At 37.6% G+C, this 21,027-nt stretch overlaps 1 protein-coding gene across 4 annotated transcripts in view; it reads right to left on the bottom strand.

Moving 5' to 3' along the window:
• Positions 1-2,347: 2,347 nt before the first annotated feature.
• Positions 2,348-21,027, bottom strand: part of TTBK2 (tau tubulin kinase 2) — a 109,853-nt gene continuing 91,173 nt past the window's right edge. For 3 of the 4 annotated variants that reach the window (XM_064512575.1, XM_064512577.1, XM_064512578.1), the window contains 2 exons: positions 11,388-12,649; positions 2,348-10,473 (listed from right to left, as the gene is read on the bottom strand). In XM_064512575.1, the coding sequence (XP_064368645.1) occupies positions 10,005-10,473; positions 11,388-12,649 (1,731 nt within the window). In that variant the 3' untranslated portion in view covers positions 2,348-10,004. The remainder of the gene's footprint in view (positions 10,474-11,387; positions 12,650-21,027) is intronic. The other variant, XM_064512576.1, reaches the window with a different exon arrangement.

Here is a 21,027-nt window from a genome sequence, read left to right as displayed (position 1 = left end):
CAAAGGAATAATGCAAGGAATTTTCCCATCCCCAGTTATACCCTGTTGTTAGAATATTTACCTCAAGTTAAGAAATCTCACCTCAGGTCTATACAAAAGTCTAATCACACACGTATGTAGCTCAAAAACTGATAGCTGCTGCTTAATAAAAAGTGAACACAGAGTAGTCACACTGATAGCAAGCGCTTCCCTTCAGTGCCATAGGTAATGTAAAACAGGCAAATAACTCACAAGATTAAAACACATACATGTAAGGTGCATTGCTGATTGGGATTAACACACGGGCTATACCTTGAGCGACAGGAGGTTCTTGTTTTCAGGTTTTCCCTACAGAAGCAGATGTGGGTGACAGATACTTGTAAGTTCATAAATAGATGTTTTTAAAAAAAGAAAAAAACCCTAACATTTAAATTTGGTTGGGGGGGGGGGGGCTGAGCCTATGTTGGAAAGAGCTTTCCATACTAACCTTTTGGAAGCATCTTCATTTCTCTCCCTTCAGTACAGATGGGTAACTGAAAAAGGTACCCTTCACTCACGTTTTGTTCTCGTAGCCAAAGCAGCAATTAATACTAGTGGGACATTCCAGATAGATTAGCGAAATGTGATCTAAAGCTTGCCTGATCTGTCTGGGCAATGGTTTGAGCTTGCCCAGGCTGCGAAAGCTGGTTCTTACATGTTCAGCATTCTTTCAAGCCATTTCTCCTGTTGTTAAGTCTTGAATTTCATTTATAGTAGTGTGTGGGTACTACATAGCTTTCACATGTCTGTAATGCGAGGAAGCTGCTGTCCACACGCAGGGAAGTAGCAAGATCCTATGAGCAGAGTGAGCAGACTGGATCACTTCTTGTATTAACGAGGGTGATGGGCCAGGCAAAGCTAAATGGTACTTCAGCAGTCAGACAGCTAGCAGCCCTCAACACGGGTCTGCCGCCGCGCCTTTCTTTCTGTCTTGCTTCTCTCTACACAGTCAATCAGCCGTACCACTTGCATGTACCGGCGCCAGGTTAAGACCACTCTTCCACTTCTGATAGGATCCATATTTACATAAAATTTTGAACAGAGAAAGACACTGAGCTACCTGTCTCCAGTATAGAGTGTGTAAATTTGTTATGTTGATCTTTGTACAGCTGGCTTGCTATTTCTTTGTGTGCCCACATGACCAAATGATGGTGATGGGAACACTAAAAGCACACACCCTCCAGAAGCATGCCATTTTTGTCTGCTCTTAACTCAAGATTAAAAATCATTTTCTTGCAATGTTTCTGAGTAAGTGAATTCCAGATTTGTTTTCCTGTCATGATTTAAGCTATTTATATAAATGCAACAGGTCATGACCAGGTCATGAAGATTAATGGAAATACTGCCAATGGTTTGAACAGGGGCAGAGCTGGCCTCTAATTTGCCTTATACACATGGCATAACCAAGCTAAACAATCATAGAGCTGAGAAAGAGATCAAGAGAATTTTCTCCAATTCTTCTGGACTTTCCTGAAAATCTTGTTCTGCAGGGCAAAGAGCAGGCAATATTTTCTACTGCATAGAAGGACTAAGACATGCCTGCACACAGAGCACATATAAATTGTGATGACAATAAACTTTTATCTATTTTACTAGAAAGAGAAGTGAAAGGATCTTGCAGGAAACTAAAGCGGAGCAGCTGGTAGTTTAACACTGCATTTCCAGTACCACAAACTGTTCAGGTTCAGTAACAACCTCGGTTTATTCATTTCTCTGCTGTCTGCAGCTTAAGTGTACTGTACAGATGGTAAGGCTGGTCTTCTCAAGAGTCTGTACAAGCCTAAAGTAACTACGTCCAGACAGCTGAATAACGGATAATAAGTGCCATCTCCAAAGAAATCGATCATGGAGGCCTCTGACTAAATAAGAAATTACAATTAGGGCTGTTAAAAAAAAAAAGAAGTAGCTGGCCTTTCAGCATGATAAGGCTGGAACCTGCGCAGATCCTGATCTGGCCGACAATCATGTATCGCTTGGCTGAATACGGAGAGTGGTGATAAGAACAAGGGCAAAGGGAACGGGAGGCGGGGGCGCAGACAAGGGTTGGGCTTTTCTAATCTTGCTATTATGCAACACATCAGCCTACTAAATCAGTGAGACCTCCGTTAGTCCAATCACTCTAGCTTGCAATATGAAATATCTGACTCTTTTTGCATTAGTACCAAAAGAAACTTACTTTTTGCTTTCTTGTAACAGAAAAAAAACCCACAACCAATGCTTTCTCTCTCCATGTAGAGTACAGGATTAAAAAAATAAAAATATCTATATTGGAAAAACAATTTGACCAACGCTTTATAAACAGTAAAATCATCATACAAACAGTCAAGGATTGGAGTTTTGCATGCTGAATGAATATTTTATTTAGAACCGGTTTATAAAAATAAATACAAAATAATTTGAAAACAGAACTTAAAACATTGTACAAAGCCTTGATATGGTACAAATGGGAAAATAAATAATTACACCTTTATGTACAAATGACCATTACAAGGGCATTAACTCTTCATGTTCTTGGGTGCCTGAGCAAACTTAAAGATGGCTTAGAAGATTTCCAAGGAAGGGGAAGGGAACTGCAATTATTGACCGAGAGAATTTGAATGATTCAACATTTGTCTCCCTCAATGGCAACAAACAACCTCTGGGAACAGCCTTCCACTTAATTTAATCATGCCACAGATTTTATTCTTGAGTACTTAATTTCTTATGGAACAACAACATCCTATTTTTAGTTAATACAGAGATTTCATTCTTTGTGGTATTGCCCAGAGATTTTAGATTAGCAGACATTGGTTCACAGCTTCAAAAATTCAGTACTTGTCTGAAGGCATTGCTGGTGATCTCCTTAATTTGTTGGTTTGGATATTCATAAGAAAGCATTTGAAAATCAACATCTGTTAGCACAAGCACTGCAGCTTGCCTCTAGGCTGATTCTATAAAAAGAAAGTCAGAAATTAGGGAAGAATTTCAAACTCCACTTTCTAGCCAAGGAAGGTAAGGAGGATGCAGAGAAGGCTGCTAGGCGACCAGTCCAGCGCTCCACTCAGAAGGAAGAAAAAGACATGAAATAAGCTGAAAATAGCAAAATAGAATAGAATAGAATAAAATAAAAGACATTTGCCTAGCATCAGACCTTTACAACCTTGCCTGCCATGCAGCAGATGTAGAAGAATATAAAAGAATATGAAGGCAAGCAGATCAAGCTAATCATACTGTATCTTTTAGAGAGGGCTGCAAGCTGCTCTGCTGCTGTTATAGCCTCTTTCTATAAAAGTTAGGTCAAAGATGCAGTGAGCTCAAAAAGGAAACAAACACCTGTAACTCAAATGAATTCCAGCTGAATTCCCACAGAGAGTTGTGGATGATCAGCAACTCTTATAAGTAGCCTACTTGTGGTATTGCTTTAGAGGAAACTACGGACTGTGCACTCGAAAGCAAAAACTTCAAATCCACATGTAATTATTTGTATGTAAAATTTTGTATTTTTTACAAAAGTTCAAATTTTACACTAGACTAATGGGAATTCTGACATATCTCAAACAAAAACAGAGACTCTCACCCTAACTTTTGGCACCTAAATTAACCAGTCAGCTAGGCTTCCACTGTGCTCAGTAAAGAATAATAGGCTAGTCCGAGGTTGTTTCAGAGCACTCGGATTAAATTCTTGCTCTGAACTGTTCTCTGTAGACCACTCCTCTATCTCAGCTACAAGAAGAATTAAGACCAGTCAGCTGAATACTCAATATACATCCTGTTGTCCCTCCAGAGCTCTAGATACCCTCCGATTCAAATTCCAGTGCCCGAGTGCACTTGCGGTTCAGAACTTTCTCTTTGCTAAATTTGTTGCAAAGGTCACATGGTTATTTCTGAATTAACATGGAAGAATGCTCTTACAAAGGAAAAGATGTCACTTCCCCACATAAATGCCAAGCACTTTGGAAAGTCAGTAGCTAACGAAAACCAGCATCTATTATCCTGGAAAAGTATAAAGTACTAAAGGTTTTGTCACTATTACCGTAAGAGAGATTTTGTTACTAACAATGGAGAGAAAAATCAGTCTGCACATTCAAACTTGGATGGCTAGCGCAATTGCTAAGTTAATACATTCAGACTTTAAAACAATACATTCCTATGCATTTTTTCCTTTAAAAAGATCTCAGAAGTTAATATTAAAAAGCCTGATCATTTAAACCACAGGAAAATGAGGCTTGTTGTTACTGTGATTAAATAAACTTTTCTGACAGTATCTTAAGATAAATTCAGGAAGTTATTACATGATCCAGTTTAACTTTTATACCATTTCTCTTTTACAAATGTTATGTGCAGGGGAAAGGAAGACTGGTTTCAAGCAGAGTGGTGAGATACTCTTGTGAGGTGTATGTGTTTGTGTGATTTGCATGTATTAGCTAAGAACTGTGTGACCCATGCCTGCATATTGCACCTAGCCAAAACACTGAACCTCACTCCGTTTTACCAAAGTTACTTGTTACTGAAAATTGTTGGCAATATACATTTGAGCCAAAAGCAAACAAAACCTTTAGTTCACTGCTACTTGATTAGCCAAAGTAGACTAAAAGATTAAGCACTATTCTACAAGTTCCAGAAATAGTAGCGAGCATCCAGAGCTCTTAACAGTTAAAGAAAGGAGTCACGGATAATTATCAAGGCATTTATTTATATAGCTGTCACTTCTCTGACCATACTTTATAGTAGAAAAACATATAGAGAACGTGCTGTATGGAATCATGGTGTTTATCTAAGATCTCAATCCTGCAGAAGATCGAGAACCCCCTTGCTCATCAGAATTGACGAGGTGGGCCCATGTGGCACTCACCATCTCACAGGATCAGTCCTGTATGAAAAAAATTAAGATCATTATTTTATATCGCTGTGATAAGAAACCAGTTTGAGTTCTCTTTCATTCTCCTATTCTTGGAAGATTCAATTCCTATCTCATTTAAAAATTGGAGGCACATTATCTGTAGTTTGCCGCTAGCCCCTTTCAAGAAATTGAAATAATCACCTTCTGGCAGTTCTTCAGTTTTGTTACCAGAATTTATGCCTCTTAGTGTTCTGGAAAAAGGTCTAGTTTGTTACAGAAAAAAAATCTGTTTACAGGAAAGAGTCTGTAGCATAAGTCTGGCATTGTCTACATTCTTATTTAAGAGAAAACCAAAAAAGTCTATAGGAGCATTACAGTCAACCATTGCATAAATATTACAGCAATAAGAAGGGCTATAGGTGTTTTGCCCAAGTAGAACTGTAGGATCAGGCCTTGTAATATGGAAGAGAGACAGAATCAGAATTAGAGCGTAGCAAAACTCTGGTAGTTCAGGAGGAGACCAGACTAAGTCAAAGCCCAACTGGCCTCAGTTAGCTCTGGCAAATGAATTCCAGCAGAGGATGCAATACCTGACACTGTTTGTATCTATACTTTTATATATGCATAAATATATATATGCACATATATGTTTCTGTATAGTACGCAGTAAAGTACCTATATAAAGTGTGCATATACACACACATGTGTACAAACATATTTATGTTCGTTTCCCCAGCTATAGTTAGTATCATAATAACTACAAAATGTAAAGGATAGATGTCTCACAAATCTTTTCAGATGAAAAATCTTTCAACCCACCTTTAAATACACAGGACCAGATCCTCCCCTCTCTACCATGACTGTTTTCTGAGGTACGATAGAAAGCTTCATCTCAGACGTGCAAACTTCAAAGCAAGATTCTGGCGTACCTTTCCCAAGGGAGGATGTGGCTGGTGGCTACAAGGAGTGCCTAGAGTCTCTCCCAGTAGATTCCCCTCCTGAATAATTATATCTACCAGCGGTGAAGACCCCATATTGTTTCTGCCTTTGAGCACTGAAATTTTGTATGCCCACCCATCCTGCTCAAGTAGTGGATAGGTGCCTAGCATCATACTACTTGCCAGTGTTGCCATACTGCTATATATGACACCTTCTGTTATTTTAACAAGGTTTTACTTAAGTGATAATTGGCATTTGGCATTAATAATGAAGTTTATTAATATTAATACAGACTTTTGAGAATGTAACCTAAAATCATGATATCATGCAATTGTAGCACAAAAGTCTGTGTGAAATATCGAACGTTTTTAGCTTCTATATTATTTAAAGGATCCATACCCAAAGTTCCTTAAAAATGCTCCAAAGTGCTAGCCATTGAGGAGCAAAGAGGTTTTATCTCCAAACTCCCTCATGTGGTTAAAAAAAAGACCTCCAAAAGTAATTGAAATACCACAGTTCCAAAGTCAAAGACAAAATGCACAAGAAACACCTGCATCCACCACATATCATGGCTCCACTGCACCGCACTCCAAAAAAAGTGGAGATCAGGATAGGCGAGGACAAAGCAGCAGCTTCCTGAATTACATTGCCTCCCTGGCTAAAATCCCAGTGTAAGTTACTGCAGGCTATGCAGAATGACTATAACTGTTCTGTACCTTGGAGAAGACTCTTTCCCCGCCTCTAAAATTTTGCTGTAGATGTCCTCCATAAACCACGCATGCGGACTTGGCACAAGGGCCACAAACTTATATCCTGGAGTTTTTAAATGTGCAATAAGTTGCATATTCAAATGCTGGAACTTAAGAGTTCTACAGCACCCCTAGAAATATTATAAAGGTGATAATTGTATGTATGCTATCAGCTGACTGTTATCTAACTACATTATCTAATTGCTATACTAGTCTATAGTAAGCAATTTTGTAAACTTTAAGGGTGGTAACAAGCAACAAAAAGTTTTAGGGAAAGGGATAGTTCAAGACAAAATTATTCACAACCGCTCCGCCATTCATATCTTCATGATTTTCTCACTAAATGATATTAAATCTACATCCATGAATCAAATCCAAAGCAGAAGGCAACTGGGGATATACTGTCCTTTTACTTTTTATTGCACTGAAAAAATGTTGGGCAATCATGACTCATATCTCTCTCTCCATTTGGGCATAGTTTAAATTTTATATTGGCAAGTAGTTCAAGTACAAGTGAATTTCTACAACATTGATGCATTTTATGTAGTTATATGCAGCAATGCACAAGTCGGCATTTTTGGTGAGATCACGAGAAAATGCTTAGATGTTATATTTTCTCAGCTGTAAAGCAAATTATTCTTACCATAGCAGCAATGACATGTTTTTGGATGCTGCTGCACTGGGGAGAAAATATACACACTTCAATTTCAGTATTTCAGGGGAGGATACATAAAGTTGGTACCCACTAAAGCTGGCCATGTTAATGTAGAAATGAGCTCATAAGACCATAACGAATGCTCTTCAGAAACGAGAGAGAGGGAAAGAAACAGAATCAGCAAATAATTCCAGCAGTACCCAGGGCAGAAATATCACAATGAGATCCAATTCTCTTTTTCTGTATACCATAAGGAAACATATGAGGAAAACAGGAAGGAAAGGACAGAATTTGTTGTTGTCACATTCATCTATTAGGTATTCATTGACTGTCATTGCTCCCATATCATGAGCATTAATAACGATTAAAACTCACGTTATGAAATAAAAATGAATAATCATAAATCCTATTTGTAATCAAAAATAAAGATACCATTAAGTCTCTGTTCCTGTTCATATGCAAATACACACACAATATATTAAAGAAAGAAAGGAAGGAAGGAAGAAAGGAAGAAAGAAAGTTTCAAGACAAAACACTGGTTTGTTGAGAAATCGGCAGTCCTTCCATCTTGTACCAAGCCTTGTCACAGGCCATTGGACTTGGTGCGTTCCAGAAAAAAATTCAGGAAATAGGAGATGCAGTGCCAAGAGTATTCAGAAACTAACAGAAAGGGAATGGTATCATTTATGGTCCATAAGTTACAAATGAAAAATGAGAAAGTGTGAGTTTATATAAGCATATGTATATATATATTTATAAATATTTATATTATATAATTTACCATGAGGACATGCAATTATTGGTATAGCACCTATTATACAATATAATACAAAGGAATAGGACTTTCCAATGGTACAGTTTCTTCAGAAAAAGCAGATATACCCTACCTATTGCATTCCTCTGTAGTGCTTGAAACCTGAATTAAATTAAGGTTCCACACTGTGCTACATTACGTATGGGGAACAATATACATATTCATAGTAAGAAAAAAATCAACACAGTCTGACAGAGCAAGTGAAATTCAGTGCAGCTCCAGGGCAGCTTTAATGCAGCATTAAAATGTGTTAGCTCAGAGACAAAATATTCCCTTTTTAATTCAAAGGTATTCATTTGGCAGAGGTTAAATAAAAAAGCACAGATGCTGGCTGGAGAGGCATATGACTACAGCAAGCAGATCAATAACTGACAAGGCTCCCACACAAGCATGCCTGTCCTGGGGAGGCATAACTAGGGAGAGCTGGCTGCATCTTCTTCAGGCTTGCATTCTTGGGTGTTCCTATTCTGACTCCCTGTTCTCTTCCGAATATAGCCAAGGGTGCTACAGCTAAAGGGTTCCCTACAGAGATCCTGTACAGCACAAGAGTTTATTAAGCAACTACTAAAAAAAAGTTGGAAAAACTAAACACCATGGACTTCACTGACAGACAATGAAGCTTGGCTATCAAAGAATCATTTGGGCAAAAGAATGACAAGAATCCAACATCAAAAATACCTCAGACTTGCTTTCTATATATTTTACTTTAATGATTAATATTCTTACCCAGATTCTGTAAGGGTCTGAGTATATTTTTGTTACCTACAACCTACCAAGTTCACAATTTAGACACTCCTTATCTCTGAGAACACAGGCATGTTTCTTCTTTCATGTGTATTTAAATGTAAAAAGGAAAACCCGGTTGGTAATTATCTCTGTTCTTTTCAGCTTGTTAGCTTGGATTTAATAGCAAGATATTGACATTATGAAAAAGATCAATGGCTTAAATGGTTCATAACTAATGGAATAACCATAGCCAGCAGTAACAAGGGATCTTTTTGCAGTTGGTAAGGGAAAAACAGATGCTTTCTGTTTCTAACTTCTGTTCTAACATGTTCTACCATGTTCTAACATCTAACAATTACACATTGCAATTTATTGTAAATCTGCAACATCCTGTGGAGTGCAGACATCTTCTTTCTCTCATCTCCCAAACAAGATTTTTTTTTCCAAATTCTACAGAACTCTGGTTGAAGAACCCCACTATGACTTCCAAGGAAATATGAGAGATGGAGCTAAGAATTAGCTTCTTGGATCCTAATTAGTACTAAAGAAATGTTCTACAGAGCATCGTTATAAAAACATCTTGACAAGTGTTAATACTCATTCTTAAAACGTGATCAGTCTCAAGGAGGGAGAAGGTATATGATGCTTCTTTATGTAAGGAATTCTGTGCCATGGCAGAAATGGGACAAGATGAGCACTGAGCGACTCAAAGAGATGTGTGCAGCTCAACATGGAAGAGACTCATAAGGTAGAAATACCATCAGCTTCCAAGTCACGTGCTTATTTAAAACTACAAATACTTGCCTGAATGGTACTTATCTCCCCAGTGGTGGTGTCATTTTGGGAATAAAGGTTTCAGGTTTTCTTACATACTCCTTGAGACAGGCCTTAAATAATTAGGCCAAATCTTCTAGCTAGGCAAACTAAAAACATAGAAATAAATACCCTTTTAAAACATTCACCTTAGAAATATTTTTAATTTTAAATACATTGCACCTCTTCAACTACCTAGCCATTCTTTCCCTGGCCTTTACCTCACCTCCCCCGATCTGCTTGCTGCCTGTTCTTAGGCAATGCCTGGCCACTAATTTACACAGTATGTTTTGTCATGAATAGTTTATGATGTTTACTTTCTTTCGAAAGTGCAGATTCAAGACTTTTCTTTTTTTTCTTTTTTTTTTTTTTTAAACTTTTTTGATTTTTTTTTTTTTTTTAAATACACAGTACACAGACACAGCATGCATCGGATTTAGGAGGAGGCTTGCAACTGTCAAGGCCCAGTTCCTATCTGCTAAGCTTACTGGCTGATTTACTCTTTCCCATGGGAGTTTTTGTGTTTGGGGAATGGTGGAAGGAACTGCCAGATCCTTTCAGACCATTCTTGCTCGGTTTGCTGCAGCAATGCTCTTGTTGGCAAGATCTCCTAGAAGATGAGGAGCCTGAATGGCTAGGAGGTGACTTACTCCTCCCAAGATGCGGGGATGAACTCCTCTGATCGTGATGGGGTCTCCCAGGTCGAGATGGAGAAGAACTGGCAGTACGGGGTAAAGAAGAGCTCCTCGGGGAGGCACTGGGACTGCGTCGGGGGATGACAGGGCTTTTGGGTGGTGTTTTTGGACTATGTGGAGATCCTGGGCTCTTACACTGAGTAGAACTCCTCGGTCTTTGAGATCCATTCTGTAGGATTTGAGCCAGACGAGAGATAAGATCCGAGTCCGAGCTGCTACTCCCTAGGACTCTGTATCTGCGTAACCTTAAGAAGAAATGAAAAAAGATTATTTCTGTCCCCATCTATTTACAAAAGTTCATATAGAAACACTGCATCAGACATCTGTATCTGAATATTCCTACAAAATAGAGGTGTTTGGATTTAGATTTTAGCCTGCCTGTAGTTCACATCAACACAGTATTTCTATTTGCATAAACTCAGTCATAAAAACAGTCTAAGCGTTCACAAGAAAACTGAATTTTCCTGATGGTACTGGAATGAGTACATTGAAGTGCAGTGCTTTTCACCTCTGTTTTGGAGGGGTACAACCATTCCTGTACACCATCTGTACATTGTATATACAATTAAAGGATGACAAGGCCCACCACAACTTCCTTCAGAAGATTTTTCACTACTGATTATATCAAAACTCTCCTTTTCCTGATAATTCCTGCTAATCAAGGCACTGAAGAAACTAGATCATGGTTGTCTATATACAGAACTGGTAAAGGAGGGCTTCTAGAGTTCACTCTGCCCTTCAGTAATTAGCTGTTTTTACTTAGCCATGATGTGAACATATGTAATTAACTCAATGCTGATGACTGAAATATCCAAACCCAAATACCTAAAACTTCTAAAACAAAAATGGTTTAATTTTCAAAGGGGCTGGATATGACAGCTACTATTGATTTCTATGGGTTTTTGATTCTGACCCCACTTTTTTAAAGAAGTTTAAATAAAGTGACTTTCTGATAAAGTGAAGCAGGCGCGCTCTTCTGTAACAGCCTCTCCTCACTCATCCCCAAACAAAGTAAGATTTCTCAGAGAATTCAAGCCCAACGTTTTTTAAAAATTAGTTTACAAGGGATGGAACATCTACATGATTACCTACTGCATATTTACTGCAGTCTAGCTCAAATCCATTTTCAACTCACTACCTATTGTTTTCTCTGTATTACCTAGCTTCTACCCCAGGCCTAGTAGGCGGTTTTCCTGGTGGGGGCCGAGGAAAGAACTGAGCTGAACTCGAACTGGTGACTTGATCAGCGGTAGCCCAGGATACTGGCCTTGGAATCTTGCTCTTTCTGGACTGAGGGCTGCTTGGAGATAAAGAACTATCTTCCATCTGCTTGCTGAAATGAGAGTCCAGTGTTAACCTAGAAAATGAGGATAAGACATCATCCTCAGAAAATGGTACCGGAGCAGCAGCCATTTTTTCCTCCAGTGACTTGTCGGAGGCACTTGAGAGGTCACCAAGGAAAGATCTGAGCTGTCTCTTTTCCACAAGCAGTCTGACCAAGTCTGTCTGATGGGCCTTTTTTAGAAGAAGCTTTTCCTTTGCTGAAACAGGAGAAGAGGACTCTGACGTTGAGTCTATCTCTTGTGCTAAAACTGGGATTCGGCTCTGCCTGAACACAAAAGGAGATTTAACTAAGTCCTTTTTAGATCGATGGAAATTCTCATTCTCTGAAATACAGTGGAATAACTCTCCATTTCTGGGAGCATTTTTCTCTTTTTTGTCCTCCTGGTGCAAAAAAGTAGTAAGGGCCACCTGGTGGCATTGCAAGTCTTGGATATGGACTTCTTCCTTATTATCATGAAAACCATTCTCCTGAACTGGTGCCTTTTTGCTTGCCTGTCTATTACCATGTGAATTGATAAGTCTTGAGGGAGAAAATTCAGGTGTTTCAGGTGCTATTGACTTCAGAAGCTCATCTTGATTTGGCACCAAGCAGAGAGGCCTTGGCTTTGATTCTTCAGCAGCTTCAGTATTACTTAGAGGTTCTTCCTCCACAGATTTTGAGTTTCCTGGCAAAGAATTTTGTTCTTTGCTTAGCATTTCATTGGCATCCTCAGAAACCACTGGAAGCCTTTCTTCCTCAGATTGTAGGGGAAGATTTTCAAGTTCTTTCTCTTCCTGTCTCCTGCTATGTGGTTCAGGTAGGTTCTGTTGGCCACAGTCCAGGAGTTTGACACATTCTTTGACATGTCTGTCCCTTTCAAGCACCTCTTGGCTGATACAAAGTACCAAGTCTGGTCTGCTAGCTGGAAGTGCATCTTCTGTCACAACCAAACCTGGCAAATTTTCCTTTGGAGAGGAAAGTTCCACAGTGTGTTCCATAGACTGAGCATCCCGGTCTCTTTTCTCTAGCTGGTGGCCATAATGGAAGCTCTCAGAAGCAGACTGCATGGATGCCACTGAAGGTCTGGGTATTGTTATCTGCATTGGAAAATTAGAGAAGGAGAAGGTGAGAAATGCAGGAATATTATGTTATATAGATAACATTATTTAAATTGTGTTTTTGACTCCATGTCTTCAAGATACATTATATAATGATTCCTATGAATCACGATGCTCAAAGAATACCTAGTTTTACAAATTACATCTAGATAATTAGAAAATAAAATACTCAATCATCTCTAGACAGAAATGTGTAACAGGTAAAAATAAACATAATCTTAGTGGAAAAGTTGCAATTACCAATGAACCTCATGAAAAAGAGATACAGCCTAAGAGGTAAACTTTTTACTACTTTATTATTTTTAATATTTTTTGAAAAAAATAAGATTTACATAAACATGAAAGCTTTAACAAATACACAACAATACTGTTTAGACAAATACAGAAGACAAAGAACAGTGTTTTACAGACCAAAATTAAAGCACCAATCTCCAGATTCAGGAAGGGACTTAAATTTCAATTTAGGCAGAATTTACTTAAAAAAAACAATTCATAAAACCTTATCTACCTAACTGAATACATCAGTACCCGTAATGCCACAATACCTACATTTTGTTCAGAAAGCTTTCCTGAATGTCCCAATTTTAGCTACTTCCTTCTATATAGATGCCTATGTCTTGTTTTAACCAAGCAGGTCAGGAATTCTCCTTAACCTTAGGTCATTAAGAGATTCACAAACTAATTATTGCATATCTAAATCCTCCGAAGGGTCCAATCCAATAGGTAAGCTTAAAGCAGTCCCAAAACCCTTATATAGAATTGATGCAGAGTCACTTTAAAAGAAAAGTTGGTTATAATGAGTGCTGCCTCTGGTACATAGCTTAAATGTTAGTGCACATGTCCAGGAAATGGGAAACCTGCATTCATGCCACTTCCCAGCCTGAGGAACATAAACCCTCTTCCACCACTTCCCATCGAGACTGGACAAAACCAAGATAGGGATGCTCTTCATCTTTCCCACTGGACTTGGGCCACTGTACAGACAGAAATGCTAGAGTCATGAAGTCAGAGGGTGAGAGAACACACACACAAGCCAAAAGGAGCTTTACCTCTATGGTCAAATTCTGGCTTATAAATATTGGACTGAGTCACTTGATAGAATGAATAAACAGAAATAACTGCAGGGGCTACCCTTATACTTTCCTTTATGGGGACAGAGAGTTCAGCTCTTTGTTTGCACTTGTATTCTTCAGCCTCATGAATCTGACACAGTTTTGAGTTTGAAATATTCAGCAGAAAGTGGAAAAGGCTGGAGTTTGGGTTTGGACATAGAAACCTTCTTGATGGTAGAAGAGAAGACTAATGATGGTTCACGTCCAACGTTGCCAGGATTCTGCAGTGTTACAAGACAGATTTCACTTGAACTCTTTGCAGAAATTATCTAGAAGTGCTGCTGAGCTTAATAGGCTTAGTGGGCTACCAAGAGCTAGCATATTGGTACCACTAGATGGTAGAAAGCAAACTCAGCTGTCAGGACCTGTCCCAATTTATACTGTATACTCAAGCTTCACAGATGCAAAAGAACTTTCCAAAATAAAAAATGGTAACTGATAGTGAAGGGCATATACTCATGGGAAATCTGAGTATACTAGCTGTATTGAAATTATTGCTGGTTTTGTACATTTTCTTCAAAGTCCTGCATGACAAAATTTCCATCATTATCAGTTTACATTTACCTCCATGTAACACAAACATTCAGCTGATACTATAAATGGTTCACTAGAACAAAACATGAAACAAAAAGCAGACTTTGGCACAAAACTTGAATAAAGACAGGACAATTATTTATGGTAACAAAATTATTCCTATATTGTAAAACATAGTCTAATATACCTAACGGAGCTTTTGCACTCTAACCTAAGAAACACGGAATCAAGAGGTTATGCATTTGCAGAAGTTTTCAGAGGACCACTGAATTTGGAGGAAAGGTTTTTTTATTTCATATATGGGATGAGCTGTTCAGCTATTGAAAATGGCATTTTCTCTGGATTAAAAAAAGGCAAAGGGTTTTCCCAAGTAGAACCAAGTTGTCTGTAGCATCTGTCCTAAGTTGAGACATACTGGGGGGGGGGGGGGGGGGGGGGGGGGAGGGGAGGAGGGACACGACACTGAGACCTCCAGCAAGAAACTAATTTTTATTCTCCCTGATAATTTATTTTCAATTTTGGACCAGCACAGCCCCTTCATGGGTTCCTCTTGTTTGCTGAATTAAAATGGCACATTGAGAAACAAACTGAAGTTACTTAATTTAAGGAAGACACTCCTTCTCATCTCTTATTCTCAGTCTGGTTCCTTCCTCTGAAAGAAACACTACTTCCCTTTCTGAGTTAGAGGAGTCTTTCCTACTTTGGAAGCCTTTTTGTGAGGATCCATGCCTATCAGTTCAGCCACAGAAAACAATGAGGAAGCAGAAATTATTGAAAAAGCATTCATTTCCAGTAAGATTAAAATCTTCCTAACCCTGTGAGATTTCTATGCCTAATTGTGCCAATTTTGTTCAACACTGAAACTGAGAAACAGAGATTACAGTGTGATGTGGGCAACTCCTCTAAGCAGCAAAAAATATGGGGAATAGAATTTAAATTGCTGACTATCAGCCGACTATGATAATCAGCTGGTAACATTATCTACCTGATTCTCATAATTCCCACACTTCAGAAGTTATGTGATACAGTAGATTACTGAAAAAGGCTGAGACAATATATGGAACAATGAATTGGTGGTTTTCTTTCTGAAATATTTAAATGAAATTATTGCCATCATGATCCTGTATCCTTCAGCTTCCCCAGAATAATTTCATAATTCTTTCCTGATTTCTCAAATTAGCACTTGAATGACACAAGAAATGAGACTGCATTTTCTTTGAGAAACTTTACAATACGGTGAGTGGGATGTTAAGTAAGAAAAAGAACAAAACAACAACAACATAAATCTACTAGACATCCCATATGACATCTGACAAACTTTCCTCCCTTTAAACCTTTGACAGGCTGCAATAGCAAGCGATATGCTTGGACAAAATCCTCTGTGATTGTACACAGCAAATTGCAGAGAAGTGAAATATGGCATTTTGGTCTGCAAAGCTGGTAAGTCTCAAAGATCTAAAGGTGTGACTACGGATGATTGTACAATATTGGCAGGTAAACATCTGACTTCTCAGCAATAGGTTCTTCCCTCCGCTCATGCTGTGACCTACTTCTACAGGCATGTCAAGCGCTGACAGGACTTCAGGCCCCTTAGAAACAGGGTGTATAGGTCTGTTGTTCAGCTAATCCTGTCATTATTTTCTAACTTCTCACATTAATAAATCATGAGCACATTACTTGCCATTCTGAAGACACTTTAACCTTATCCGTTTACTCTATAGAACGTCTTTCCTGTTTTAGAAAAGTTTTTGTATTTACGAGAACAAACCTCATGTATCTTTTCTCTTTTCCCTGCTTCTCCTCTTCATCCATCGTTAGCTTTAGAGCCTACATGCATTTAATTTCTCCTTCCTTGCACAACTGTATACCTGTGCAAAGAAATTTGAATTGCAGTTTGTATGAAAAAGAAAATAAAATGTTATTGTGCTGTGCTGCAATTTACTGCTGGTGTTATTCTCACATGAATAAACCACCACCATGCCACTATACAGATTTCAAATATATCAAATTCTGATGTCCATATCTGATTCCTATGAGCCAATGTCTAATTCTAGGTCATTGCTGTGCTATAGTTCTGCTTCCATTTTGCTAGTTGCACTATATTCTGGGGGTTTGTTTTTAAAGTAAAGGTACACATTTTTCAGGTTCAAATGTCAATATAAAAAAAAGACCAAAAAAAAAAACCCCAAAATTGAGAGTATTCCTGACATCCGATTTTTCAATTACATGGTAAACCTACTCCTTTGTATGTTGTAATAACTAAATACAGTTGTACCCAGTTATAAGGTTGGCACTATATTTGCACATGCTGTCCACAGTTGTGGCACGCTTGCATGGGAAATAATCTGTGATCATTAAAATTTCCAAGCATAAATCAAACATATCAGAAGAACGGTTAAGATTGTGTAAATATAATTTTAATACAAATTCTCATTTCAGTAGGCATAAAATTGCTGAATGCAGAAAATTTCACTTGCAAACTCAAAGTCCAGCTAAACATTTTCTTAAAAATCTGTCCTCAAAATTGTCAGGATCTTGTTGAAAGCATTATGGGTTTCCTCAGGCCCATACTTGGTTAGCACCAATAGCAGTTACAATTCACATGAAGAACCAGCTGCTTTCAGTTTGCTCATAAGCATGCTTAATAGATGTCCTTTAAAGCAGCCAGGTCTAGAGATAGCAGTCTTATCTATGTTAGGGTCTTTCTCTTTTCTTTCAATATTTTTTTTACATTCTCTCCATTATACACAAGGGTTTATAGTTGCAAAGCTTGGAGATGCAAAGGCGTGATTAGAATCCAGCTCCTCTTATAAAAAGAAAATACCTAATACTTTTGGCAGCTCTTACGTTACACAGTTTTGCCGCTGAGAACAGGACTGATGATAAACATAAAGTACAGCTCCATGAAGTGGTTATAACATAGCTGATTCCATTCAAACACTCAACTGATTTACAGTATAATATATGTTGTGAGTAAGGCATTTAAGCTCTTTAAAAATACTTACAGGGGCACTATCAATTTATTCTCATTCTGTTTTGCTTCTTAGCCTGGTAATATTAAGATTAGAAACATCAATAAACCTCTATATCACTATAAACAGCTTGTGAGCCCTTTACACATACCATTTTCTCTGTTTAGCAGCTGACTGAAAGTAGTCAGAGCAGCTATACATTTGTAGCTAGGCAATGAGTAAGCAAACCTACCTGTGGTTGATGTAGAAGAATGGGGTAGATATACTAATACACCTAAATACTAGAAATTTTAATACAAATTTGAAACTGAATCAATTCACAAAAAATATATAGTGGTAGCCTACATAATACTACATAACTCCTCTTAAATGCTATCCTCATTTTAGTGGTTTTCTGATTTTCCCTATTTTAAAAGGTTCTCTCCTTCTTCCATAGGAAAAATCTATATAACCAGCAGAAAATGCTAAAATCCTGGTAAATTCACAAACTTCAAATAAATTATTTTTTCCTGTAACTCTAGTTGGACTAATATCATGTGGGATTTTAATGACAGCAGATAGAACATTTTAAAAGAGAAATATATCTCAATTATAGATTATCTTATAAATGATATTATAGACAACATCTACAATTATATATGCAATACAATATTTATGATGGGATATAGATATCTTAATTACAGATCAATTCTATTTTTATTATATTGGAAATAATTGATAGACCTTGACCATTATGCACGGAATTGTAACCACCTACTTATTTTGCATAGGTCACTGTGAGAACTGTCATCATGGAAACATTTTTTGACACCACAGTTAACCATTTCTCCCTGGGAAATTCCACAGAACATTTAACTTTCCTGAAACATCTTTACTTGTCCTATGCTAATGAAAGTATGATGGTAGATGAATGTACTCCACAACATATGTTTGGGATTTTTTAAAATGTAATAAAAAATTGATCGTATCAATGATAGACAAGAATAGATGAACCATACAGTTATGAACTCTGAGAATCTTAGAAGTACTGTGCATTCCAGTGGATTAAAAAAAATTTAGTAATATATATATATTTTTCCTCTCCTCTTATTTTTGGTCCACCCTTCCATGCAGAATACTAATAATGACTGTATGCAGATGTTTTTACTAAGGGTAATTTACTATCCTGATCTTCGCTATGACTTTTCTTCTGCTGCTGACAGAGAAAGCTGGAGCAGGGGAATGGCCAAGAGGATCCTCTCACTGAAAATGGATGTGTTCACCACAGGCAGTACGCAATTTGAAAAGATTTAACAGGTTCATACCGACTACATTGCTGTCCTTAACTGTTTCTTCATTAATTTACAACTTGGAAAGCTTCCACTGGAAGCGCAGCTAACCTACTACGCTATAATCCTTAATTCTTCTTTACACCAAAGAGATGTGGAAAAAGTACCTGAAGAACTTCTCTCTCCTTCAGACAAAAGGCTACCAAGCTTTGTAGATAGCATTTACATTTCTGCATATCAAGCAATTGCATCTGCCACTTGGACACAAGCAGCAAATAAGAAAACTTTGTTTGCTTTAGAAAATCGTACAGATGAAAACTGTTCACAAAACATGACTAATATGAAATCCAATGGCTTAAAAAAATTGAACCAACCTGTGGGGTTTCTGTGCGTCTTTGGGGCACTTTTTTTTTTTCCTTGCTTCTAAAACACTACTTCCTTATTTCCCTTTTTATGTGTTTCTATATGAAAAAAACATATATCCCAGAGAAACTTACTGACAAAGAAAATAGTGACATTATAATTAGTGATCACATGCTGATTTCCAGCCTTTCCAAAGATCCTAGCAGTAACCACTGAAAACAGTAAGAATTCTGGATCTCAGCTGGCCTTTGAATCTGATCATGAGCATTATCAGACAGTCTGAGCAATCAAATACCAGCGTTCTCCTTCCTTATCACTTTCACCGATGATGAGCGGCAGCTCTAACATTACAGCAACATAAATTTAAGACTAAAAGTTACTGAAAAATTAGCAGCACTCTCAAAAGTGGAGCTGGCATAATTTCTGTACATTTTCCCTACTTAGCAAAACCAAATCTACTTGTGTGTGAAACAGTTACAAGTAAAGGGGGGCATGACAGGTCCGTAAGCACCAAAATCAGAACCCCTTGTGCTACAGCCAGCTTTAAACATAGATTCACTGACCAGAAAAAACCTTTTCCCTCTCCTTCTAGGGAGCCAAATCTATTTGAAAACGTAGCGTGTCTTGAAACTTAAGTTCTAAAGAGGATTTTGGACAAATACGTCCATCCCTGACATTTTTAAGAGAAAAGTACAGTTCTAAACCAAGTCTAACCAGAGTTTTAGCCAGTTGAGTTCTAATCCAGTCCTAATGCACGTGACAACTTCAAGTTAACACTGCTGATAAATTAAAAATCATGTTAAATGCACACTGTAACAAGAGAGGAATATCTTTGACTTTTATTTGTCTTTTTGTGTGTTTTGAAAGGGTTTATTAAATGTGGAAACCAATGTAAATGTTCATCTCTTGCTATTGCAGACTAGTGAAACCTGCCAAAATTAATTCATGAAAATGGCAAAATTTCACAACAGTTACGTGCACTCCTGGCTGATAAACCTACAACATCCAAAATAAAATGACAATTATAAGGGATATGCATTCTTTCTCTCACTATCCCTTGAACGTGTTAAGAAGTCTTACCTTATTCTTCCATAGGTCCCTGAATTCCAGTGAGATGCTTAAAAATTAAGGTAAATTTTTCAACTCAGAGCAGTATATTATATCTTATCTTGGATATGAATAGTAAGTACATCATGGCTTGCATTTCCATAGCATCTTATATGGGAAGATTTCAGAGAATTTTGTAACTAACATAACTATACAATAATTTTAAAAAATGTTTCAGTAAGGTGGATTATTAGGAAAACTAAAAATAGGCCAAAATAGTTGTAGAAGTGCTAATTAATTTTGATCACTTAACCTGAGAAACACAGATAATTATTCCCTAACACAGTGAATAACCAGACCACAAAATCATTGAATTAAAATTTGCCCCCTAGTATTTGTCTCAATAAGAACTTCAAAAATAAAGACACGTCAAGATGACATGCGAAACTGAAATCCACCTTTATTAAGGGCTTAATTTTATTATAGAGCAGCCAGTTCTGAAGCATTTTAGATGGCTGCCATGCCTAGAAGAGGCATTTGCTATCTTACTGAAGAACTAAAGCTGAGAAACTGTAAAGATCAGAATCTGAGGTCACTGATTTTGATCGTTTCTCAAAACACAGTTATACATTTAGCACAACGTCTACCCTAAGCAATCTCTTCATACACAGCTCTGGCCACTTGTTACTGTGCTCACACCATGTTTTCCATTGCCCTTGCACAACAATTTATGCAGTTCTCTGATAAGCAGAGTTCAGAGAACTTATCTGGCTGAAAAATCCAGATAAGGAAAGAAACAGTTTATTTTTCAGGAATATTTGTTGTACAATTTGACCATGCTGTATATGGAAAGAACACTAATAGCATGCTGACCCCATTCTTTAGATTCAAGTACAGTCAAATAATTTATTCTGTCCTTTGCCAGCTCTAATGCTGCTAGACTCCTCCTTTTTGCTGCAAGTTGAACAACTAACAACAATTGAAGCAAAATCCTCCAATTTTCTTCCCTATTATATGTACTGCAAGAGAGGAGTTATCTTTATCAAAGAAGCAAAGGTAGA

This window comes from Dromaius novaehollandiae, chromosome 5, assembly GCF_036370855.1.
Source record: "Dromaius novaehollandiae isolate bDroNov1 chromosome 5, bDroNov1.hap1, whole genome shotgun sequence".
NCBI classification, from domain to species: Eukaryota; Metazoa; Chordata; class Aves; order Casuariiformes; family Dromaiidae; genus Dromaius; species Dromaius novaehollandiae.
This window is presented reverse-complemented; position numbering and strand designations above follow the sequence as displayed.